Below are 25566 nucleotides of genomic sequence, written 5' to 3'. Positions count from 1 at the left end.
TAGACATGGTGACCCACTGGTTCCTATCACCACCACTGTAAAGACATCTGAGTCTCTACAATCAACCATTTCACACCAAACCTCTCTGAATGACATCTCAAAGCACTGAATAAGCTGAAATTTTGGAAAACGAGTGGAATTCCCATTAAAGGTAAGCTCAGTTTAAAATCGGCTGTCTACTGTTCTGTCTACGGTTTTTTCACCCACGAACCAAAACGTCTATTTCCAGTCACGCCTCTTATTTTTCCCCACCCTGTTTTCCGACACGTCCCGCCTTCTTGCGCTGTGGCTCGTTCTCCCATATATTCGGCACGACCTGAATACGGGTGGGGGAAAAACAGCGCCAAGCGAGTGTAACGCTGCATTGCTACAGCGCATCGGTGGTGCGCACCCCGCCCCCCCTCAAAACACCCCCCCCACCCACCTCCAGGAGACGATGCTGAAGCAGCGTCACTGCATTTGTATCGTATCAAAACCCACCGAGATTCCTCCTCTCCACCGCAACTGAACACACAAATGGGCGCTCGCTCTTAGGCTAAAGCATGTCCCGCGAGGACTGACCCAGAAGTGCCCTTGCTCTCTTTTTTATTTTCTAACGTTGGAGGATGGGGTACGCGGACCCCACGGCCAGCAGGGATTTGCTGGGAAACAGATCTCTGTGTTTTATCTTCATATGCGCGTTCGGACTGGTCACGCTGCTGCAGCAGATCCTCTACGGCAAGAACTACATCAAAAGGTAAATGTGCATCCCGCACGCCTCGCGCCTTATTACGAAGCTGAAGTCAGCTGCTTATTCGCCAGCTTCTTGTTCGAATTCTCCCGTTCCACCTTAAATGGTGCAGGTTACGCTGGGGAGCCTGAAGCGCCAGAATGCAACTGCGGCACCATTTAAGGTGGAACGGGAGAATTCGAACAAGAAGCTGGCGAATGAGATTTTAGCACAGTGATTAGAGACCGTGCCAAAAATCAGACGCGCGAGCAAAGTATCGCGATGACCAACGATGATGACAAGCTACACGCTTAAGAAAGATGGTTATATATAGAACCATGAACACTCAAAGAACCATTTGCATGCTTACACGGTTCTTTGCATGGTGAATTGGTTCTTCAGGTTGATGAAGAATGTGTTGTATATGGTTCCATATAGCACCAAAAGAGGGCTATTGTTACGATGTCAAGCTTTGAACGGTACAAGAACTCTTTTTGGTTCTAGATGGAACCGTTTTCAAAAATGTTCAATGCAGAACCTTATTCAGCACATTCTCCATCAACCTGAAGAACCATTTTACCATGCAGAGAACCATTTTAGGTTCTTTGAGTGTTCATGGTTATATATAGAATTATTGTCTATACTAAAGAACCCTTGAAGAACCATCTTTTTTAAGAGCGTAGTTGTGCTTTTGATGATGGGAGACCGTCTGGAGCAGGTCGCTGCGCGCGCTCGTCCCGACGACACGAGCACGCGCTCAGACGTTGTCGCTCATGTTTTTCTTTTTTTCTACGCATGCGGTTTGTTGTGTTTCCCGAGGCTCGAGCTTCATAGCCATGCCATACACAGTCCGCTGGGCGACTGTCTATGCAGCACGACGCTTTTGGTGCTTTTTTTAAAATTATTTTTCACTATCTCAGTCTTTTTTTTCTTTGTTTTTTATTCTTCTTTTCAGCCCTATTACTGATCATACATCTTACATAAGACTCGTGCCAATGCAGTGAGAAACAACAGACGCAGACGTTTGGAAAGGTCATTTATCCCCCCCCACACACCCACAAACGTCTGTATATGGCAACATGGCAATGATGGCAGTGTTGGAACGGATCCCTGCGAGAGAGGACTGTGGTGTAGCCTGAACGCTCCAGGCACGTAGGCACAGCCTACACGCCTGCTCCCAGTCATGAATTATGCATCCGAATCACAGCAGAGCTTCGCAAAAACAAAAGAAAGGTTCCTCCCTTGAAGTCTCCAAATCAGGCCGAGGGTTCCGGACGTTTTCTGGGGTTCTAGAACAGAATGTTGGCCCACTGTGAGGAGACTCTGATCCTCGCCTAGTGGGAAGCTTGACATGGCTCATCACCGCCCGCCCGCCCGTGTGTTTTTTGTGTGTCACTGTAAAATGGCGCCTCTCCTGCGGAGAGCCCCGGTGCATTATGGTTCCTGCGTGCCAGCAGACGTCCATATGCTACATTTGAAGCCCCCCACCACCACCACATGCCCCGAGCCTCTGTTCCACCCACACCCACTTCTTCGTCTTATCACCACCTCAAGCACACACAGGATTCATGAAATCAGAACTACGCTGGCTCCGATAGCATGAATCCTGCCCAAATCCCCACTGTCTGCACTACTAGAGGGAGAGGAGGGTGGTCCTATGTGTGGTAGGGATGAGTCGCAATGTTCAAATAGAAAAATTGAATAGTAAGTTAGAAGTTTTGGTATGAAAATGAATTCTTTTAACCATAAGCTGTCTAAACTCTGATCTCCACTAGAGGGCAGTGTAGAGTTTGTGCCATATGTTTTGAAATTTCTTATCAGCTTACGCGAACAATTCTACCGCCATTGGCGAGAAGCTTTGTGCGAAACTGCCAAAGAGTCTGCACTGCAGGAAAGCGCTGATAAACAAAAAGCTCAAGCTCATTTTACACTCGAGATATCACTCGATTTCACTCGAATAGATTTAATGGAAGAAAACTTCCAGAATTGTTAAGTAATCAGAAACTCTTTACAAACTTGCTGTTTTCCAAATAAAGAGTATGAGGTGAAATACAATGCTAGTAACATCAGCTGAGGCAAAAACAGATGATTATTGTGTCTGTGTATCTTAAAGATTTTAGGTTGATATGTTTCTTGGGGTAACTTTCAAGCCCCCACATCTACTATGGATTAAACTCTGGGTTCAGTACAGTTTATGTATGTTTAATATAATAATGCCTTAAATATTCGGATATCAAATTTGACTGAAATGCCCATCCCTTGTGTGTATAAAGCATAGATTTCAGGCTCAATATCGTAATATTTTACTGCTCTCCTAATACATCTGAAGGGATGTGGTTGTGTGGTCAGACATTGAGATGTAAGAACTAAAATATGAATTTAGAATGGTGTGCATATATGCAGACGAATATTAAAATATTCAAGTTGTTATGAAAGTTTTAAATGTAGAATAGTAAATTAAGATTTTTCACATGCAAGTGCGTCCGAACTTGCATCTTATGGTCTGAGTTTCATATCTGTTTGCTTCAAAAAAGGAAGCGTAGAAAAATGAAGCATATAAAAAAATATGAATTCTACTGCAGTCAGCTAAAGGCTACCATGCTGCACCGCCAAGAGGTCTATGCATCACAGAAAAGCACTGATAAACAAGTAACTCAAGTTCACTTTACACTCTACCCGAATAGATTTAATGGAATAAAAACTTCACATCATTAACGTTTTGATATCAACCAACTCCTCATAAACTCACTGTCTTCCAACTGAAAAGAGCAAGGTGAAATACGGCAAGGCTAATGATGTTAACTGACGATTATCGTGTCTCTTTATCTTAAAAGAGACATTTTACTCTTTTTCTCAGTTTAATGTGCTCCCCTGTGCTCTTTAAAAGATGTCTGTGATGAGTGGACGTATGGTGGCTTTAATTCAGCTTTTGTATAGTATGTTTTAACCTAGAAATTTCTCAACTGTGAAAAAAGGGTAGCTTTCTGAGCGTTCAATATACAAATGAGAAGAATCTTATTGGCCGACTCGGCGGGGGGAGATACTTGTATGGGACACGTACGGGAGCGGAGTCAGAGTCGTCACTGCGCTGCTGTATATAGTTCAGCTACAGCTGCATTGGACTACAGCATTATGGGACTGTATAGCAGTGGTTATCAGTCCTCCTCCTGGCAATCTACTTTCTTGTAGAGTTTAGTTTGAACCTGCTTTTTTTTGAGGCAGCTTTTTTAAACAACCTATTTGCTTGAACTAGACACCAGACATCTTTTCTTTTTGTGTAACCACTGACCCAGAGATTGTTGTTGGGGGTCAGAATGCACACTATGTTGCAGTGCATGCTGGGGACTGTAGTGCATCTCAGGGTGAAACTAGCTACTTAGAATAGAAAATTAAAATAATTTTGCGGGCCGAATAGGACTGTGTCACAGGCCTGACTTGGCTCGCGGGCCTAGTGTTTGACACATGGGGTTTAACAGGATGCCCCTCCCCTTTACTTAATACTAAAGGATCTGATCTGTCCAATCAGGCTCTTCTGAAGAAGTCCATACGCTGGAGCAGGTGTGGCAGATTATGACTGGAACTACATCCTGCAGGAAGGTAGATCTCCAAGGCCAGGGTTGATGACCATCGCTTTATAGCCTCTTGTAGAAGAGCACTGCTACAAAACACATATAAACAAGTTCAAGTTCATTTGTACACTCCAGTCGTTTTAATGTAATGCAAAAAAATTTCAGCATCATTTTATCATACTTACTACCCCTTTACAAACTTCTGTTAATTTCAAGCCACAGTTTTAGTTTGAAGTCGCATGTGATCTAGTACCACCGCGCTTTGATGCACACTGTCGACACCGGAGCACACCATTAGGTTTAGAACTTTTGGACGCTGTGCAGCACGTCAGGTGTGCGGTGGCATTATATGTTCAAACTAGAATTAGTCAGAGAATACAAAAGGACTGCAACCACCAGGGATGCAGCAGGATGTTTCTAAGTGGTAACAGTTCATGTTCACGTTCATTGCCCTGTTTTTTTCACTTTGTGAGAATATGGTGGTTTATTGACGATGCTGTCTTGCTGACTTAGGAATTTAGTGTTAACTGTCCTGTGTAGACCCCTCAGAGATGTCCAAGCAACGTGTTCTTGTCTTAGACCTCTTATGCATTTCAGTTTTTTATCACTGGTCTGATTAAGGTCCGAAAACTCAGTTCTCAGAGTTAAAACGTCACCGATGTTGCCTAGTAATTGCTTTACAGCTTAGCCAAGAACAGACGTCTTCAGTCGCAAAAGGGGATGCAAACATTCATCCAGAGGGCACATCATGTTATCAGCTAAACTGAAAAACAGAACCTATTCAGGTGTTTACTTGCATATACAGTTCAGAGCCTGAAAATATGATTTGTTGGAAACCTGGCATCCAACAACGGCACATTTATTTTTGTTTAGATCAGAAATGGTGGTGGTGGTGAAGGTGAGGTAGGTGGGTGTGGTTATTCTAGTGGTGGGCAAGGTACTGTTTTGCTGTGATGTAGAAATGAAAAGAAAATCCCAATAGCTTGTTGGAATTGCACTTCTGTTTTTGAAAGGAAAATACACAAAAACTGCAGAGACTTCACATTTCATGATTTTGCGAATGGATTTGCAGTGACGAGTAACACACGTGCACTGACATGGAAAATGCAGGTTTGTTTTTTGGGTCTCCATTAAAGACTTTCGATTGAGGATGATGTTTTTCTGTGTAAACGTCTAGCCACATGTCATCTACTATGGCCTTGTGGTCTGAGTCTTGGTTCAGTACAGTAAATATACATTTAATAATGCCTTAATTTGAATATCAAATGTGACTGAAATTCCCCTCTCTAATGTGAGTAGGATGGATCTCTGGTTTAATGACAATATCTTTACACTGCACTCCTAATACTGCTAAAGGGATGTAGTTATGTATGCAGTAGACTGGCAAAAGTCGAGAACCCTTAATTTGTGTAGAGATTACCTCACACTTTGAAGAGAAGTCTGCTGGCAGCACTTAAAAATATATATCTGCAAGTTTATGTCTTCTTCAGACGTCAGACGGCAGTGGGTGGGATGTGTGAGTGTTCAGATAAAACTGTGATAAGGTGTTGTCTGAAATAACCTAGCACAGCAGGGAGGACAGCAGGTAGCGTCTGACCTCTTTTGCCCTGCTGAAGCTCTGATTGAAGCTAAATTCTTTTTGTCTTTTGAAGACAAAGTTTGCTGCATGATTAAATTTTTAGGACATAAAGTCATTCAGATTGGTTTTGGTGTGAAATGATCCATTTTAGAGAAACTTGCTGAGTCAGAATTGTTCACAGTGGTGGTGATAGGAACCAGATATCCACCTCTAAAAGCTCCCTCACTGAAAGTTATTACATGAAATGGTTTTAAATACACTGCCTGATGCCTGAGACACTGTTTTACGATAGTTTTAAGATGATGGAGAGGTGTATACAGGACAGTGAAAGGCAAAATACTACAATAACAGTACTAATAGTAGTAAATGGTAAAGAAAATGTATTAATTTCAAATTTACCATTCTTTTACAATTATTATCAATATATAAGAACTCATGTAGGTTTATTGAGGTTTTAGCTAGTAAACAAAATGGCTATATTTGCATTGAACACATTGAGGCCCCCAGTTCCTATCACTTCCACTGTAAAGTTGGTTGTAAGTTGGTTTAGATCTCAATCATGGGATTAGCTAGAGATATTGACAAATCAGTGGAATTCCCATTAGCTTTGCTAATAATTGACACTTGTCTCCTTTTGCCAGCTAAAACTTTCATAGTTTCATTTGTAGTTTAATTAATTTTCCGATGATAAACACGTTTATGGAGCTATTGCTTCTTTGATGTCCTTCTTAATGTTTTCTTTAATGACATTCTTGGCTCTGCAGTTCATTAGACCTCTTATAATTATACTCAGTTGTATCAGAACAGCAAAGCGATGAGTCTGAGAGTTGTTGGAAAGCCAGAAGATGTGCATAACTTGCCCCTCTGTTTCACAGATTGTACCGGTTCCCACTCAGTGCTGTGCCCCTAATGTACTGCACATTTTTTGGCATTCTCCACAAGCTCAGCAAATCTGACTCAGCTTGTGAAGAAGGGGTTGAAAATGACCAAATTAACTGAGTTGGCAACAGACACTGCACATGCCACGACATGCAGTGCTATAAATTTGAAACCATGGACCTTAATGAGGTGCATAGCAGCACAGCTTTCAGTGTTGTCAGTGACCGCCACTTAGCAACTCTCAGCCCTGTACAGTTTCTCAGAGCATCACCCAACATTTTGCTGACCACATATTGAGACCACGGAAAGCCATAGTAGGTAACAAGTGGTTTCAAATTTACACAGAGAAAGGCAGTCAGTCTAAACGAGCACACAAATGCTAGAGGTCTGTTAGCTAACATTACTAGGCTAGTCTTTTTTCACCTTGCATCTTTCAGCTTGGAAACTGCACGTTTGTAATGAGGTGGAGAATCTGAGCCATGTATTAGTGTGTCTTTGACTGGACGTTGTGGAAAAGGTGGGGTAGCAAGTCAGTTATAGAAAAGAACTGGTTGCTCAGACACCAGCAGCCTGACACATTTGTGTGGTCCAGGCTGAAAGGTGGTAATTGTGCAATGAAATCTTTTTCTATAAAGTTGTTTCCCAGTCCTGGAGTACCCTAACATACCTGATTCAATTGAGTTAGCTGACAACCGGGGCAATCAAGAACTAAATCAGGTCTTTATGAGCAGGAAAAACACAAAAATGCATACACTCTTTCAATCCTGACCTGGAATTCAGTTTTCGGTCCTGGATTTTGTGGTCACTGGTAGGCATCACACTACCAATCAGTTGGCCAATCAATTTTATCAACAGTTCATTTATTTACACCAGTGAATACGAAATATGAGACTGGAAACTAGATTCAATGTTCGAATTTGATGACCTTTGGTGTAGGTTAATGGTCACCAATCCTCATCCTTTAGTTCCAACCTGCACCTAAAATACTGCCCCCACTTACCTAATGCTAGTGCATCTGATCCAGCCAATTATAGACTCCAGCTTATTAACTGAACTTCAGTAAGTTCAGTTAATAAACTGGAGCAGATGTGGTTGGAACTAGACTCTGCAGCAAGGTAGATCTAGAACCACTGTTGGTTACCATTAGTCTAGTTGGATTAGGATGATACTGAATACCAGTGCCTTCCCCTGTTGTAGCACACCTTATACGGCTCTTCAGCAAATGCTTATTCTCTAGTCTCATGGGGCCAGGTGATCTCATCAGAACATCTGGGGACACCCATGGAGGAAATTTGGACAAAATGTGGGTGGGAACAAACTGAATGTGAAACTTCTAAACCAATCCAGTGCTTCATGAAGATGAGGGTGAAGGTGCACTCTTTAACATTGTCCAATGGACAACAAGACTCTTGCTAGCCCGAGGATATAATACAAGTTAGCATGACTGAAAAGTCTGTCAAAAACGCATTGTACGACATTAAAGAAGCCCAAATTAGAGGAGTTTTGTGTAGGGTTTAGAAGGGGTGGTACCCCAGACCTGTTGTCTTGTTACGAGATCACGTTGGGCCCCACAAGACTACACATTCCCAAGCCCTTAAGTAGGACAAAATGGGGGCACACACAGGGTCTTTAGGACTGGGATTGAGAAACTCTGTCACTCATGGCAGCAGTGACATCCTGATCCAGTCTTCAGGATCTTCACAGCAAGTTTTAATTGACCACTGAAAAGGCTGTGACAGCAGTACTCAGCAGGATGAGAACTGACATTCAGCTGTCAGTACCGAGCTGTCTTTCGCTTATATGGATCTGGAGTAGTAGCCTCACTCCTCATCGACCCTTCCTTCCTGCAGCGTTTACCGTTAGCTGCTGAGGTTGGGTTTCACTTTCTGTCCGGTGTCCTTGATCAAGATCATTGAGCTCTCTCTTAATTCACTTTGAAGTGCTGGGAGGCCTTGTACCCTGAGTGGCTATGGACCGCAAAGAAATGTCTCCTCACAAGGTTTCTTCAGTGCCCTTTCTCAGAGAGCCTCATCTTTGCCACATTAATGTGGAGTCATTTAGCAGGCAGTTATCTACAGTAAAAGAGCAGATGGCAGAATTGTCCACGTATGGATGAGTACTTCAGGAATCCATAAAGCATTTTCCAAGCTTATTCACTGAAAGTATAGCTGAAGGTTAATAACTACCACCAATAAATAATTACACATCTTTGACATTAATCTAAATTGTTTAACAAGATGCTTTTTAAGCAATGCTATACTACATCATAGTCAGCATCTCCTTCTGGAATTTCCAAAACTGTAGAACCGGGCTTACAGTCCAAGGACTAGACCATAGAAAAGATATTGACCATATATTAGAAGATTTGGTATTGCGTGATCATTTTTGTTGGCTTGGCAGTAAGTAATAAGGACACTCCGGCCAAAATGAAGACTTTATCCACAGTTTTGTCCAAAACCTTATGCAGAGTTGCAAATTTGCCTAGCTCACCTTTCTACAGTGGTGCCACAGCCTTACAGCACGATTTTCTGGTTTAAAGACTAAGAAAACCTCTTTCTAATGATGTATCTTGATGGTTGAAGTTACTTTTGAAAAACTACAGCTGCTTTAGGGTGGATACTTAAAGGGTGGACTGTTCGAAATGTTTTTTTTTCCATTAGCTGGCTAATGCAGAAGGAAGCCAGATAGCTAATGCTACTGCTAGGAAGCTGAATATCACGTCTGTATTCACTAGCCTCTATATTGGTGCATTTCTGTATCAGTTAATTTGGTTTAATAAATCTGCTTTTGATAACACAGGCTATATGGCAATAGCTGGGCTTATATTTAGAGAAAGCTGAGGGTTAATTTAGGTCATGTTATTCTGAGATAGTGATGCTCCTAAAACTCTCCAGGGTGTCACTGTTGGTGCTTGAGCCCGGGATGCATCACCATGATCACGGATACTAAGTGTAATAAGTATGCTCTCACACACTATCCATTAAGGAGGAGTTGTCCGCATGTATGGTTAAAAAGGCATTATTCAGATTTGTAATCTGTGCCAGAAGACCACAGTTTAAGTGTTGCGTGTCCATGCACTAACCCTAAAAATGCCCAGCCCTAATCTGAGATTATGCCTCTGCTCTAACAGAAAATATGCCCAGTCTCTAACTGAGATTATGCTAGCGCTCGCATCCAGATCGCATGGACCCAGACGCACATCTAATAAGCAATCCTAGCACATACATGTAGACAATACTAATACCTAAGCCAAAATATCTGTTCTCTAAAACTAGGTTACCCTAAACAATTAAGATGGCTTTCTGATTCAGTTTTATATACAGTGTGTTTATCCAAATAAGCAAAATAGGTGTAGCACATGATATATTCCCTGCATTCTTACCATGTTAATGTTATTGAATGAATTCAGCTACTTTAAGGTGCTCCCATTGCTGACACAGGTGTTCAGTTGCGCTGACCAATTGAATGGAACGCTCTTGAGCAGCTGCACATGAGCCTAAGTTCACCATGCCCAATCCCAAGTGCAGGCTAAAGCAGTAGAAATACCCTTGTGTATTTGGGCTGTGGAGCGGTGGAACTGTGTTCTCTGGAGTATTGGAGCTCCATCCTGTACCTCTGGGATAAGTTGGAGTGATCCAGAACTGATCATCCAACATCAGTACCTGGCCTCACTAATGCTCAGTCAAGTCCTCACAGCAAGGTTCCAACATCTAGTGTAAAGCCGACGAACTTTCCATTGACCCCTTTAAAGGTCAGGTTTTGCCAGTGGGCCCAACATTTTATTACACACTTCTATTGTTGTTACTGAATAATAAGCCTATGAAATGCTGGGTGTGTGGGAACCTACAAACGTTTGGACGTACAGTGTGTCTGCTGACATTTTCTCCCTCATTATGACTCTCATGAGAGAGAGACTCAGTTTGACAGTACTCTCCGGGCTAATGTCTCTTCAGCCATCTCCCTCACTTGCACTGAAAGCTATTAGTGCCCTCTGTGCAGACTCCTTGAGGAAAACAAAACATTGAAAATCTGAGTGAGATTGCTATTTAACCAATTCACCTGTGATTTCCTCACAAAGATCTAATTCTTTTAATATGTGTGTCTGTTTGATTCTTTTTTTCTTTTTTTTTTGCTGCTTTGAATGCAAATTTCAAACCCTAAACGCACTGCCTCATTTTCTCACTAGTGGGCAACAGTTTACCCGCCTCAAAGGAGAGGAGGTGGGCAACTGGAGCGGCCTCGTTAGTTACCCCGATGATGGAGGGATGAAGCCAGCCAGAAATGGGAGGAAAAGGTACAATACAGCACTGAAACAGCTTGACCACACCAACAGCAACAACCGAGAGAAAGAAAGAGAGAGTGAACGTGATCAAACATGAATGCCCCTCCATGCATGTTTTGGACTTGATTAATATCAGCGTCAATCAGGAAAGAGCTACAGTAGAAAAATTAACCAGTTTACTAACGGCCAATCAGAGACGGGGAAACTAACTGGGTTTAATTTCTTAGAATATGCAGTGGGGTTGTCCAGGCCAAGGTGGAATTACCAGGGTGAGAAGGTAGATTTTCAGAGCAAAAGGAAAGCCTAAAGGGGCTAATGGTTTATTTAAAACCCACTCTCTAACAGTTGCCTATGACGCTAACCCACCTGTCTGCATGTTGACAGATGCGTCCGTCAGAATTTTCAGCACTCAGAGATCTCCGTAGTTATCGCACCCTGCCTAGCCGATATTAAGAAGAAAAAAAAAGAAAAGAGAAGGTAGGCCATTGACGATGATGGCATCTCCAGTCAGTTTCTCTTTCTTGCCAAACCTTCCCCCCTCACCCTTTCCCCATTTCTGGGAATGATGTCTGTTCCTTTTCCATTCGGTCTGAGAGGGTGCATTCGTCCACTGCCCTCAGTGCTTGGAGCACTCCTGGTCTGCTTGTGCATGCTGTGTGAACCCCTCACCCCCCACCACTCCCCACCCTTTGGATTTCTGACTCCATCAGTCACCCCTGCATCACCCTCACCTCAACCCGGTGGTGACGCTGCGAGTCCTCGCTCTGTTCTTCTCCGTGCTCTCGCTTCCTGTACCTGTCTCCCATCAGCCCTTGCTGCTCATCTCCAAACCCCCCGCCAACGTGCACCTGTGTGTGTGGGGTCAGGAACACAGTGCACTTGTGTGTGAGCGTGTGTCATGTGTGTGTTATTGACACTTCTGCCTTACTCCAGTCTTCTGTCCTGCATCGTCATCCTGTCTTTGACTGGGATCTGGTTGCTGTTTTGTTTTTGTTTTGTTTTATTGTTGTTCTTTTGCTCTGTGGTAAACAAACGCGTGTCACGCCTCTGCCAAAGGGTTGCGGCCACGTGTCCAGAACGCTTCTGATTACTCAGTGTGCAGCACTCTAGGCTACAGCACAGTCATATGTTCATGACCTCACTCCAGTCAGAGATGTATGGAATCGCTCTTCGTGTTTTGTGCTTCTGATTCTTTTCTGCTTAAGCACCTTTCTTTTAGTTTTTGCATTCGTTTCACTCTCATGTCTGCTGTAGTGTTTGATTTCATGGTGTCAACCACGTTGGTTCCAGCTGCATTAAGTGCCTTGAGAAATGCAATTGAGTAGCTACTCTAGCAGGGTTGCCTAAAGAGGGACCAAAGTTGGCTGCAAGAATTTGATGCAAGGTTTGATTTGGCCTGCCACTCCCTCTGTTTTTTTTTAAAAATGCATTTTTATAAGGGTTTATAATAACAAAACGTATGTGCCAACTAACTAGTGAGCTGCCTAACTGCCCATAGGTTGCTGTATAGGTAGTTACCATATTAACTATCATAGCAATGCTCTAGTTACACCAATCAGTCCCACTCCCTGCATGCTAACCCAGCCATAATTACAACCTAAGGCTAGCTAGATAGCCGTCTGTCCATTTAAAACTCTCCTGAGCCAACAAAGCTGGCTGGCATGCTAATCTAACAATACTCTTCATGTACAGTAACTAAAACATAAATGAAATGACATTTGAACATGTTTATGACAAAAATAAATGTTAAACACCTCATTTACTTCAAACAGCTTACAGTTCAAGAAACCTTTGCAGTCTGAAAAGGAGATTTTCAAGAAGACTTTTGGCTTATGTTGTTTGATTGTCTTCTTGTTTAATATAAAATGTAAAATAAAATTGTAAAAACTCATTTATCATGATCTGCAATGCAAATGTAACAACACATATGTAGGTAGCAGTAATGGGCTAATAGAACATACCACACGTGGAGGAGATTTGGAGACCACCAGTGTGAAAAAAATATCTTTTTGAACTGAATTTAAAGGCAGTGTGCCTTCTATGTTATGAAACCCTGGCAGTATTTAAAGAATACCCAGTGCCAGTAAAGCTAACAAATTGTAAAGCTAACAAGTTTCTGTTTTTTCTGTTTGCCCCCACAGCCCACCACAAACATTACACTTTGTTTGGGCTCCCGCAAGCCATGCCAAAAGAAGAATAATGATCACTGCTAACAAAGCCAGACTTTCTGGATAAGCGAATTCTAACTGCAGTGTCTTTATAGCTGCTCATATGAAATTAAATTTCATAGCCTATAAGCTAGATGATATCTTGGCTCCAGAGCAACGTGAAGGCAGCTGCCATTTTAGCTCTGGACTAATGCGGTTAGCAGCCATTTTGGCTCTAGACTAATGGGCAGCGAATGGCCGGAGGCACTACAGTGAAGCAGAGCCAACGTTCATTACTGTCTATTTAAAGCTAATTAAACCTGAAACAGAAGGCACTTAAACTCTCATAGATTTTCTGAGACAGAGAGAGAGCGAGAGAAAGAGAGGTAGAGAGAGATAGATTTGGGCTTTGACAGTTTACAGCATGTTGTTGTTCAGGCAGACCTCCATGTCCTGCTGTTCTCTTATCCACATGCTAAATGCTGCTTATTTCGAAAAGCAGGGCTGTTTCTGAGCATTTTGGGTCAAATTAAGACTTAATTACTTAACTATATGCTGAAGAAATATATAATTAAATAGTAAATAAAAAGAATACATACTAATAACGTAAATGTATTTAAATGGTGTGCTTATTGTGCCATTTAAAGGGCCCATATCAAGAAAAAACAAACTGTCGAATGTAGTTGAATGTAGAATGTAAACACTTCATAATGTCCCATTTACTCCCCAGTTCATAAAGTGTACCTATGGAAACTAAGCTGCATTTTAGCTCCACCCATTAACATTGAAGTTATATAGTGTTTTAGCCTGGACTGCTAGTTTAACAAGGCACAATAAGGTGCAGCCGATCAGAACATAAAGATAATTTACATGTAATGCTCTTAAAGGCATGGTAACAGAAACAGCTTTAACTCTAAGGGATAAGCAGAGGCTGGAAAATAGTTTTGTGGTGAAACATAAACCAACATAAATGTCTTAACTGCACCTTGAGGTGGGGAAAAATGAAATCCAAGAAGGATGTACGATATGGGCCCTTTAAAATTTCACTTTTCACAGAGAACATTATGAAGAATGAAACAAAATAAAATAAAACGCAAAATAAAAAACAACACTAACTGGGGCCTCTGTTAGCTCTGGGGCCCTAAGCAAGTGCTCATATCGCTTGTTGCAAGAAACGGCCCTGTCGAAAAGCACCGCTGTGTTTTTGTTTCACAGTCGAGGTGGACGCTCACATAAACACGCACATCTCTGTGTCTCCGTGCTGCGTCTCTGTCATCATTGATGTGATGGGACCCTCTGAACCCTGCTTCTCCTGAAACACGTTCATTTGAACTAATTTAGTTCAGCAGGAAAGGTGTGTATGTGAGTGTGTGTGTGTGTGATGCTGCTGCAAAAGAGGAGAGACGTACGAACCCAGCAGGCAGGATGAATACTGACTGTAGCCATGTCTCAAAGCCAAGCATGCTGCTTCGCAGGGCTGCGTTTCTCAGCCATTACGTCACTGAAGGCCATCCTGTTTGGTCAGGGCCGATTCTTTTGATACACAGACTACGCATAGAGCCCCCACACCTGCCCAGGAGGGTCCTCAGGACAAGCATGACAGCTTTTTTTTTTAGATTATTTACAGTTTTGTGCAAATTTTGAATACTCTCAGTTAAATTACAAGTTTTGTACAGAACCCCTGAAGGGATATGGTGTACTGGGTGCACCATACCCAATACTGTCAGGGGTGCAACAGATACTGTTTGGTGAGCACTGAAACTGTCAGGTGCACACCACATACTAACAGGTGAGCACCACATACTAACAAGTGAGTGCCAGAATCTATGTGGTGAGCACCCAATACTATCAGGAGTGCAACAGATACTATGTGGTGAGCACTGATACTATCAGGTGTGCACCAGGTACTATCTGGAGAACACCAGATACTACCAGGTGAGCACCAGAATCTGTGTGGTGCGCACCACTTACTAACAGGTGAGCACCAGATACTACAGGTGAGCATGCAATTCTATCAGACGTGCACCAGATACTATGTTATAAGCACCCGATATTACACACTACGTCCCATCAGGGGCTCAAAAGTTTTGCTAATTTTCCAAGTGAAAGTAAGTTAGCACGTCCTCTCCGGAGAACAAACATGAGGAAAAATATGGCATTTTTGCACTTATTTTAATGCGCAATTTCAATTTATGGAAAACCTGAAAAACGAAAGGGGTCCGGGTCTCCAGATCCGTAAAACTTACACAGTGTAGCTTTACATTCCACAAATAAACAGTCATCTTGTATTAAAATGTGCAGAACTGTGACCTATGTAGTGGGAGTTGGGGCAGAGCTTACCATCAGGTTGCTAACATTAGTTATTTAGCTAGCATCTGCTAAGTGAAAACTCACAATGACCTACCCCAGTTTGTCTGTATCTCAGGACCGTTTGAGTGGACTTTCCATCACAGGAATGTTTTAATCAATGAGTGCTGTACAGTCCTGGTCAATCTGACTGACTGATCAGGCTAACTATCAGCAGCCAAGTTTAGAAAAGCTAACTAGCTAAATGATCTTAACTTTTTTCTGTAAAGTTATTTATCATTAGACATGTTAAAATGATGTTTAGCAAATACAGTGACCCAGATAGTTCAGTGAACCTTAGAGATGATATATGTCTGTTTGTTAATATGACGTAAATGTTGTAATTTTGCAGTCAGTTCAGAGGACTCAACTAGTGCATTCTTCGAGACTTCTGTCCCCGACAGTCCTTCACATGGAGAGCAAAACCGTTTAAAAAATGACAGAAATAGTATTTGTAATGAGACATAGAATTTGAGTGTTTCAAACGTGAGATTTAAACTCGTAGCATCGCGTCCATCAGTGAGCTGTGACAGCCTTCGCTTTGAGACACATCTACCATCTCAGTCTGAGAGTCAGCTCCTCTGTGTGGGTGAGTGATCAGGGCTTAGTTTAGTCTAGTTTAGCTGCTGTATGACCGTGTGTGTCTGGCAGGTATCTGGACGGTTCTGATGGACGCCTACAGTACAACTCCACCACCTGCAGAGAACTGCGGCAAGAAATCACCGACGTCAAAGTACTGTCCATGTGAGTCTCTCTCTCTCTCTCTCTCTCTCTCTCGCTTTGTTTCTCTGTCTTCTCTCTGTGGATTTTTCTCTATTTAACTCACTCTGTGTCTCTTTCTCAGTTTCTCTCTCTCTCATCTCTATGTCTGTTTCTTATTCTTTCTCGCTCTCTCTTCTCTTTCCCTCTCTCTTTCTTTCCTCTCTTTTTCTATCCTTTCTCTCTGTTTCTGTCTCTGTTTCTCTCTCATCACTTTCCATCTCTCTCTATTTCCCATTCTGCCTCTCCTGTCTCTCTAATTCTCTTCTCTCTCTAATGCTCTTCCCCCTCTTTCTTTGTCCTCTCTTTTTCTCAATCTCTGTTTCTCTCTCTGCCTCTCTCTCCTCTTTCCTCCCCCTATTTTCTCTTTTTCTATCCTTTCTCTCGTTTTTTTCTCTCTGTTTTTGTCTATCTTTCTCTTTTTCAAATTTTTTCTCACTCTCTCTCGCTCTGTCTCTTTTTCTGTCCTCTCTCTCTGTTTCTGTCTCTGTCTCTCTTTTTCTCTCTCTCTCCATCTCTCCCTCTCTCTCATTCACACATGCTGAATCTCAGATGTCTGCAGAGTGGGCTCTCCTGAGGGAGTCATATTTCTAATGAATGTTTCGACTCAAAGGAGAAAGTCAGTGAAGGGCATTTATTCAGAGACATGCTATTTCTGTTCTCTCTCTCTCTTTCTCTCTCTCTCTCTCACTCTCACTCTCTCTCTCATCATTTGTGCCTGTCTTCCAATTACATCTCCTGTCCTCACTCCTCACTTATTTATTCTTTTGTACCGTATCTGTGTTTGTTATGCGTGTGGTTGTACGTATGTATGTGTGTGTGTGTGTGTGTGTGTTTGTGTGTGTGTGTTGTAGGGTGAAGACCTCAGACTTGTTTGAAAGATGGAGAAATCTGCAAGCTTGTTCATGGGAGCAGTACAAGGAGGAGACTGCCAACTTCAAGTGAGCACACACACATACACACAGCACACAACAAACATGCACACATACCACGCATACACACAACAAACATGTACACACAGCACACATACCTCATATATATATATACACACCACAAAACACAAAGACTTGCTGGACAAAATACAATTTTTCTTTGCAAAAAATCCATTAAGTGATACTGTATTACTGTGTATGAAGGTCACCGGATTCATTGTGCTAGATAGATACAAGGTGAAAAAGACTAGGCTAGTAACATTAGCTGAAGTAACAGACTATCAGCATTTGTTTATCTAAAACACCAACTGCCAGTCTTGGTGTACATTTCAATTTACATGTCAACTACTATCACTATCTGTAGTTTCAATATGATTGTAATTACCATAGTAACAGCTGAGTGACGTGCTGAGAAACTGAACAGTGCTCTGTCCAACAGGATGTCTCTGTCTCGGTGTTGCAACGCTCCCTCCTTCCTGTTCACTACGCGGAGAAACACACCTTCTGGCACCAAACTGCGCTACGAGGTCGACACCAGCGGCATTTTACACATCAGCCCTGAGATATTCAAAATGTTCCCTGAAGTGAGTGAACGTGCACACGCATACAGACTGTGGTCGTGGCTGCAGTCTTTCCATGCAGCAGCCACACCCTGTTTATCAAGCTTAGATCCAACCTTCTCAAACAGTCAAGCAACCGCTGCCTAGCAACCGTTTCAGAGTAGCAGCCTCATCCCAGCAACCGTTACCTAGCAACAGCTTCACACTGGGATCATGCTATGACAACATCACTCTGTAAATGACTTATCTGTCTGATCTCACCCTGTAGGACATGCCGTATTCTAAATCCCAGTTTAAGAAATGCGCTGTGATCGGGAACGGAGGGATCATTAAGAACAGCAAATGTGGGAAAGAGATTGACTCGGCTGACTTTGTCTTTCGGTAAGCCTGTCTGATGCTTTGAGTCATAGGCTGTGACTGAAATGATTCCCTTCTCCCTCATTACTTTTGCACCATACATACATAGTTTACTAAATACCTGTAAAAACACCAGAATCAGTTAATAAATTTGAATGTTTTCTCATCATCAATCCTCATAACACATTTCTAATTCATCGTCTTTGACAGCAGGAACCTACAGTAACAGTCAGTGTTTTTGCTGTATGATGAGCATGATTACTGTGTTCGACTTTAACTGTTCAGAGCTGCTGTGCTTTTTGTAATGTTTGTCGAGTCTGACAGGTTATGTTTTCGGCTGAACTGCCACCGTTAATGTAACGTTCCTCTGTCCATTGCTTAATAATAAGAAACTTGCAATGCATGTTGGTACACATTCAGCTGGTGTAGTAATCTACGGTGTTCACTGGAAACAGTGCATTGTTTGTGGCTGCAGTGGCCGCAGAATCACTCTGGAATTCCGTTTCACAATTCGGACACTAAGACTGGCTTTACATGGTGAAACTTACACCACTTTACGTGAAACCTACATGAACCTTTACATAACATAAAGTAGCATGCAGCTCACTTGAAACTTCGCAACAGTTTCAGCATCTCTACTTCATGAAACACAATCAAAATACAATTTCAAAATATAGTGATATCACACGATCACTTCAAACTGCATATTTTAAAACAATTTCACTGAATCAACGGACAAGAAAATTAAACAGAAGATGGATTATTTGGCAGTTGAAAAGAAGATCTGTCTGACTGACTCGTGGTTGGTAGTTTTTCATTTTGTCAGTTTCCCGAGCAACAACAACCAATGTGAGTTTCTTGCAGCTGTCTGGGTAACCAGCTGCGTTAACTTGGCTGCTTGTGGCACCGTTTATTCTTCTTTGGCCTGCTGTTATCTTGATTTACATAGCTAGATTCAAACATAAGTAGGGATCCATCTCGATCACAGCCATGGAGTGAGTTTTTTTAGATTCACATCAGAATTCCTAAAAAAAGTTAGGGTCAGGGTTGACCAGTTACAACTACTGTTCTGAAATACGACAGATGTATCACATTTCTCTGTCTTCTTCTTTCTGTCTTTCAGATGCAATATTCCTCCTATCTCTAATAAGTATGCAGCTGATGTGGGAACCAGGACTGACCTGGTTACCATTAACCCAAGCATTATCACAGAGAGGTACATACACATGCAGACAAACGCATATACATCACAGGCATTGCCTTGTGCAAGTGTTCAGCCCTCTTGGAAATTATTGACATTTTCTGGATTACAAGTATACGCAATATGGCGCAAACCTATATAATATTGTTAAAATGGGACAAAATGTATTTGGGTGGCCGTCAGTATACTTTGGGGGGGGCATCCTATGTGTGGGAAACACTGCCTTCGCACACTACCACTATCTCGCTTTGTGTGTTCTTCCTAGGTTCCAGAAGCTGGAGAAGTGGCGTAAGCCGTTCTACGACGTTCTCCAGAGCTATGAGAACTCGTCCATCGTCCTGCCAGCATTCTACAACACACGCAACACAGACGTGTCCTTCCGGGTGAAGTACATGCTGGACGACTTTGAGTCGCCCCGTGGCGTGTTCTTCTTCCACCCGCAGTACCTGCTGAACGTGCAGCGTTTCTGGGCCGTGCAGGGCGTGCGGGCCAAGCGGCTGAGCAGTGGCCTCATGCTGGTCACGGCCGCCATGGAGCTGTGCGAGGAGGTGCACCTGTATGGCTTCTGGGCATTCCCCATGAACCCCGCCGGCATCTTCATCACCCACCACTACTACGACAACGTCAAGCCCCGCCCAGGCTTCCACGCCATGCCACACGAGATCTTCAACTTCCTGCACATGCACGCCCGCGGAATTGTGCACGTGCACACAGGCGTGTGCAGGTGATCTCGGCCCTCGTGGCGCTAGCGCAGTTGCCGCGGACACCGCCTCTGACCCTGTTCCTAGTGGGTCAGGCTTTGTGCATGTCTTCAGAGGAGCTTCCGGTCTTGAGTCGTGTGAGCCGGAGTATGTGTGTCTGTGAGTGTGAAAGAGAGAAAGTGTGTGTGTGAGTGTGTATGCTAAAGACAATATCGCTGCCTTAAAGGCCAACCATTTTATTTCACGCTGTGTTTTTGATATTGTGCGATTTTGTCAGTGGCGTTGCTACATGGTGCTTGTTTTTCGTGTGAGGTGAATTTTCCGTGGCGTCGTTTTTGTGAAACAGTGGCTTCACAGTTCACTCCGTGAAAGGGCCAACAAAAACCTTCTTAAGCCTACAGAACTATCTTATAGACACTGTATAAGTACTTATCATTAAACTTTAAATTACATATACATAAACTAACTACACATATGATCCGTCGGAAGTGATAAGATAAGATTCTTTCAGGATAATTGCAGTCGATAGATACGTTTATACTTGTGAATAAAAGTGTCACGATCACTACTATATTATTTCCTCACAACTGCCAGCAAATGCTTGAGCGGTTGTGTCCGAGGAAACAGCACGAGAATGGAATCTTTCTCACTTTATAGTTGTTGGCGTAAATAGTTTATAAATATTTATAAGCATTTTATAATTATTAGTATGCACAGTTTGTGAAGCCTTTATGAAGGCCCTTTCACAATTCAGCCTGGAGGATTTTAGCGTACGAGACTGTTTTACCCTCTCGGACCACCACAGGCCTCGTCCTGTATTGCTCACACGTCGGTGAGCTGAGTTTTAATCCTTCAGAAGCAGCTTGATGAGATTTTAAGCTTTATATACACAGATCAAGTTTCTGTTTTGTTTTTTTTTTCACCTGTCTTCTTTTCAAAGTCGCTTGTATATGATAATAATGGGCCCCTGAGACTTCAGAAGATTAAAGAAGTGATTCTTCTTAGGTTTTCATGACAGTTAAAGGTTAAGGAACATGCCAGAAAAGCAATACAACACACTTGTACTCAGTCCTCTGCCTAGCTTTGTGTGCATTTCACAACCTTAAAAAAACACCATTGGATTAGATCACGAAGGCTGTTTCATTGCTTTGTCACTGCAGTACTGCACATCATGTTGGTAACGTTCTCTGCATTGCGTCTCCTTATGACTCATGAGTATTCAACACATTTTTGACATACAGTGCTGTGCAAAAGGCATCTGAGAGAATTATGACTAAAGCCATATTTCTGGCCCTTTTTCTCTAATTGGTCCTTCAGTAAATCAAATCAGGTGCTGCTGATTGACCTGAACAAATCCCTGTGATAGCTGGAGTGCAGCGAGAAGTCAGGAACTGAACCAAACTTTAGTAATAACTGTTCAAAAATAAAACATTCTTGTTATGTTTTACAGTATTTATGTTTATTTGTATTTATTCTAGTGTTATGTAGCATTTTGCACTGGCAAAAAATCCATTCAAAACTGAAAGCGAATATACGTAGTTTTAAACAGTTTGCTTGGCTGCCTAAGACTTTTGCACAGTATTGTATTTCTTGTAGAAATATCAAGGCAGATTTCCTAATGAGAAAAGCTATTTCCAAAGGTGCTTAAGAAATGTCACAATTCATAATGGTGAGAGTAAAATAGGCCTGTCACAATTATTACCTAATTGCCTGATCACAGTTGTTAGCTTTCACAATCATATGTTTATGTCAACAACATACTGGGGGAAATAATGTTTTCATCAGTTGGGTTAAGGCAAATACATGTAAATAAAAGAAACATGTCATGGGCCCTTGGGAAAACAACAAAAGTTCTAACTTCTGGTTGGTGCTATATCACCTTTAGAGGGCGACGGTGAGTAATGTTTGTTTATTGATGTTTGTTAATAACACCTTTAGAGGGCGACGGTGAGTAATGTTTGTTTATTGATGTTTGTTAATAACACCTTTTGGGGGGCGACGGTGAATAATGTTTGTTTATTTGAGCTAGGTCTGTTCCTGTCGTAAGTTGGGATCTAACCCTGTGTTCACACCTGCAGCGACTTTTCGCCTCTTGTCACAAAAATTGATGCTTGTTCATCGCCTGTGGGCGTTTCTGAACTCCAGTGGGCCGTTAGTTGCCATTGTTTCATTAACGTCAAGCAAATCAGATGCATTCCCACTAAAATTAAAAGTCCTGGTGAGAAATGGCTTGTGTGCTTAATTTTTATTCAATCCCCGTGTCTGTGCAGTCAGTTTTTGCAAAAAACAGTATTTGGTCTTTGTGATTATCGTCTATTTGCGGTGAACGCATTTATTCCACGTCTAGTAGTAAAAAAGTAGCGTACCGTTTCACAGTGGTGGAGAGAAAGCGTGTACTACGCTGCTCAATGCTCAATTCCTATTGGTAATCACCACATCGCTTCACTCCTCATTTGCACAAAATTGAACTCCGCTCAACTTTGTCGAATCGCCAACTCCGCCCACTTTTCACGTTGCCAATATTAGCGTTGCCTCCCTTCGCCAGAAGCCGCCATCTCTCATTGAAAATGAATGACATCTGTGTGAATGCAGGGTAAGTATCATCAACTAGGGAGCAAAATAACTAATCAGCCCAGTTTGGTCACTTTAGGCTTGTACTTTAATAGCTATATACATGAATGAAAAAAGAATTCCATGTTAATCACAATTAGTTAAATGGAAATTAAACATCAGTTAAAATGTAATGATTGTGACGGGCCTAGTTACATATAGCGTTGTCATCGTGCACCATTAATCGGCTAAACAAGGGCACAGTGTCATTAATATGAAGCACCATCCTTATGAAGCACAGTAGTGACTGGGTTCCCAGACACAGATTAAGCTTAGTCTTGGACTAAACTGCATTGTCAATGGTCCGTCACACTGGAAATTTTCTTAGTCTATGCTTAGCTTTAATCGAGGTCTGGAAAACTGGCCCAGCAAGTTTAACACAGGAAGTTTGTTAACACTGGCAGTCTTTCTTTCTCTCTGTTTCCCTTTCTGCCTTCATTCGTGTCTTACGCCACCTTGCCTTTTGGGTAAAGTCACTCTGACTTGCATGTGTCACTTGTGCGTTTCAAAGTATTCCATTCACATATTTACTTCTTCTGTCATGGACACTGTTGGGACGGTTTGGAGAGCATGTGTGGAGAGAAGGACTTTCTTACAAACTGTCCAGCTTTTACGAAGCCCAGCCTGGACGATGAGCACATTGTAGAGCCACAGCTCACCCGCCTCAGTTTTTGACTCATTTCTACTTGAGTATGGCAGAAACCTGCTCATCTGGTCGGGATGACAGTGAGTCAAATATGTTTGACAACCGATGAGGTTCGGCTCTGTCAGGAACCACTGTTGTGGCCAACGGGAACGTCTCAAGCAACCAATTTTCAGTTCTTTCGGCTGAGCGAGTCTGACTTCAGATAGAACACGATTTCATTATATGTGCACATAAAGATGGATTTACGTTTCGCTGGAAAGGTGATATTGATCAGTGGAACTAATCAGTGTTAATGGGACCAACACTGTTCGATTGGAGTCTGTTGTTCAGTTAGTAGCTGCCATTCTTTAGCTTTTACTACATATTTATCCAACTCACCGCTAGAAACATGAAGAACACTCCTAAAACTGCTTCGGTAATGAGCCACATATCCACTACTGAATCACATAGTAAGAGTTTATTTATTATTTATCACTAAAATGAAAGGACAGAAAGGGAGCTGTGTTTTGGGGTTGCCATGGAGAATACTTTGGTATGTTGGCTTTACTGTACTTTGTGCAACAAGTGTCTTTTTATGAAACCTGTAAATAAATGAATTTGGAATTATGTCTTTGTTTTTTTTCTATCACTCTACTTGTCTGTCTGTCTCTCTGTCTGTTTTTACGTTTGTCTGTCCTTCCAAAATGCACACGTTATCTCTAATTCACTTCTTCAGTCCCCGGTTCTGTATTTCCGCTCAGATGGACCCAGTGTTCTAACCAGAACTGAGTTCTAACTGCAACTGTGTTTCAGTACCATGAACAGCGCTTTGTTCTTGTAGTTCAGCACCAGGGACAGTGAAAAACAAACACGAACACATGGAGCTCATTAGAACACACTAAAAATATTTTCTTCAAATTGAAAATGTAAAATCGCAGCCAAAAAATGCTCTTCGGCTCCGAAAGAGACGTCACTCGACACCATATTGTTTTGATTTCTATTTCAAATCAGTCCTTCAGCAGGATTTTGCTACCAGATAGGGGTGTAAACACACTGGCCTCAGTGAAAGAAAAGAAGGTCAGATGTCAGTGTTTTGTTTGGTCAGCTGGTCTCTGACTTGTCTCCCTAGCGTGCTCCTTAAAAAGTATGAATTATTAAACACTGTGTTTATGTGTGTGCTGTACTGTAATGTTGGAGGGGCAAAGGATTGTTGTAAGAAGGTAGAGGATGTGCCTTTTTCTGTGTATTAAGGAACCACACGCAGGCCAAATGCAGAAGTGCCGTTTTTTGGCAACACTTTTACAGATCCTTAAGTTCTAGATATTAACCAGGTGTGAGATGCTCCAAAGTTCTAGATAATTATTTTAGGGAGCATGATGGTAGCTTCAAAGGCAGTCCAACTACATAACATTGACCCAGCAGGTTCTAGGTATTAACTGTCTAGGTATGCAAACTCCACAGTACAGTGTAATCGTTTTGTAGTGGGTAGTTGTATGGAGTAAAAAAACTACATGATTGAAGTACAGAGTCTTATAAAGTATGTGTCTGTTTATTACCTATAAACTAAATTGAATATGGGCTGTAATAGAAAGTAGTGATTCTTAGTCTGGTTTTATTCGGTTCTCATAAATTCTTTGTATTTTATGTTGTAGCCTGTTAAGTAATTTCAGTGTAATTTAGCTGGACTGTCTTGGTACTTACCATCATACCCACAGTAATTACACAGCGCTTTGGAGATTGTATCCCACACTAAGTTAATAGTAGAACCTCTTGGGCATTTCAGTGTAGTTTAGTTTAAAAATGCAGTGTGTAAGATTTAGTGGCATCTAGTGGTGAGGATGCACGTTGCAGCCAACTGAATAACCCTCCCTCACGCCTCCCTTTCCAAGCATGTGGTAGAACCTACTAGTAGAACCAGGTTTACTGTTTTAGTAAAACCTGAACCTGTCAGGTTTTCTGACGTCACCTGTCTTGATTTCATCTTGCTTCTTTTCTTTTTTTTTTTTGTGCTAAATAGTGAGTTCAAAATTTGGGTTCTCAAACTTTTCATAGCACAAAATGGTTAGCTAGCACCAGCAGCAACCGCTTTCTACGTCTTCCAACCAGTGTTATAGCGCCACCAATTTAAGCTTCCGCTTCAGTATAAAAATACAAAAGGCGCCCTCTTGAGCCAGTGTCTGGTTTGTCCATTTGGGGCTACTGTAGATAGCAGAAAGCTATCATGCTAACACATTTATAGACCAATAATGTTCAAAGACAGGCCTGAATTTAAACATTTTAAAATTCATTGTAAAACTCCATCATGCGAGG

The 25566-nt window shown here is 42.1% G+C and overlaps 1 protein-coding gene across 2 annotated transcripts; it reads left to right on the top strand.

Annotated features, from left to right (window-relative positions):
- Positions 1-419: 419 nt before the first annotated feature.
- On the top strand, positions 420-23883 carry st8sia5 (ST8 alpha-N-acetyl-neuraminide alpha-2,8-sialyltransferase 5). Of its 2 annotated transcripts, XM_036588505.1 has the most exons (9): positions 420-736; positions 10923-11030; positions 11403-11495; positions 16163-16255; positions 17125-17211; positions 17642-17786; positions 18031-18143; positions 19243-19335; positions 19586-23883. In XM_036588505.1, exons 1-9 carry the CDS (start codon positions 606-608, stop codon positions 20046-20048), a joined length of 1326 nt encoding a protein of 441 aa, XP_036444398.1. In that variant the 5' UTR covers positions 420-605; the 3' UTR covers positions 20049-23883. The 2 variants fall into 2 exon arrangements, with proteins under 2 accessions (XP_036444398.1, XP_036444397.1); XM_036588504.1 differs by lacking the exon at positions 11403-11495.
- Positions 23884-25566: the final 1683 nt, after the last annotated feature.

This window comes from Colossoma macropomum, unplaced genomic scaffold (assembly GCF_904425465.1).
Source record: "Colossoma macropomum unplaced genomic scaffold, Colossoma_macropomum, whole genome shotgun sequence".
Taxonomy (NCBI): Eukaryota; Metazoa; Chordata; class Actinopteri; order Characiformes; family Serrasalmidae; genus Colossoma; species Colossoma macropomum.
Note: the sequence above shows the minus strand (reverse complement) of the source record. Positions and strands in the feature narration are given on the sequence as shown.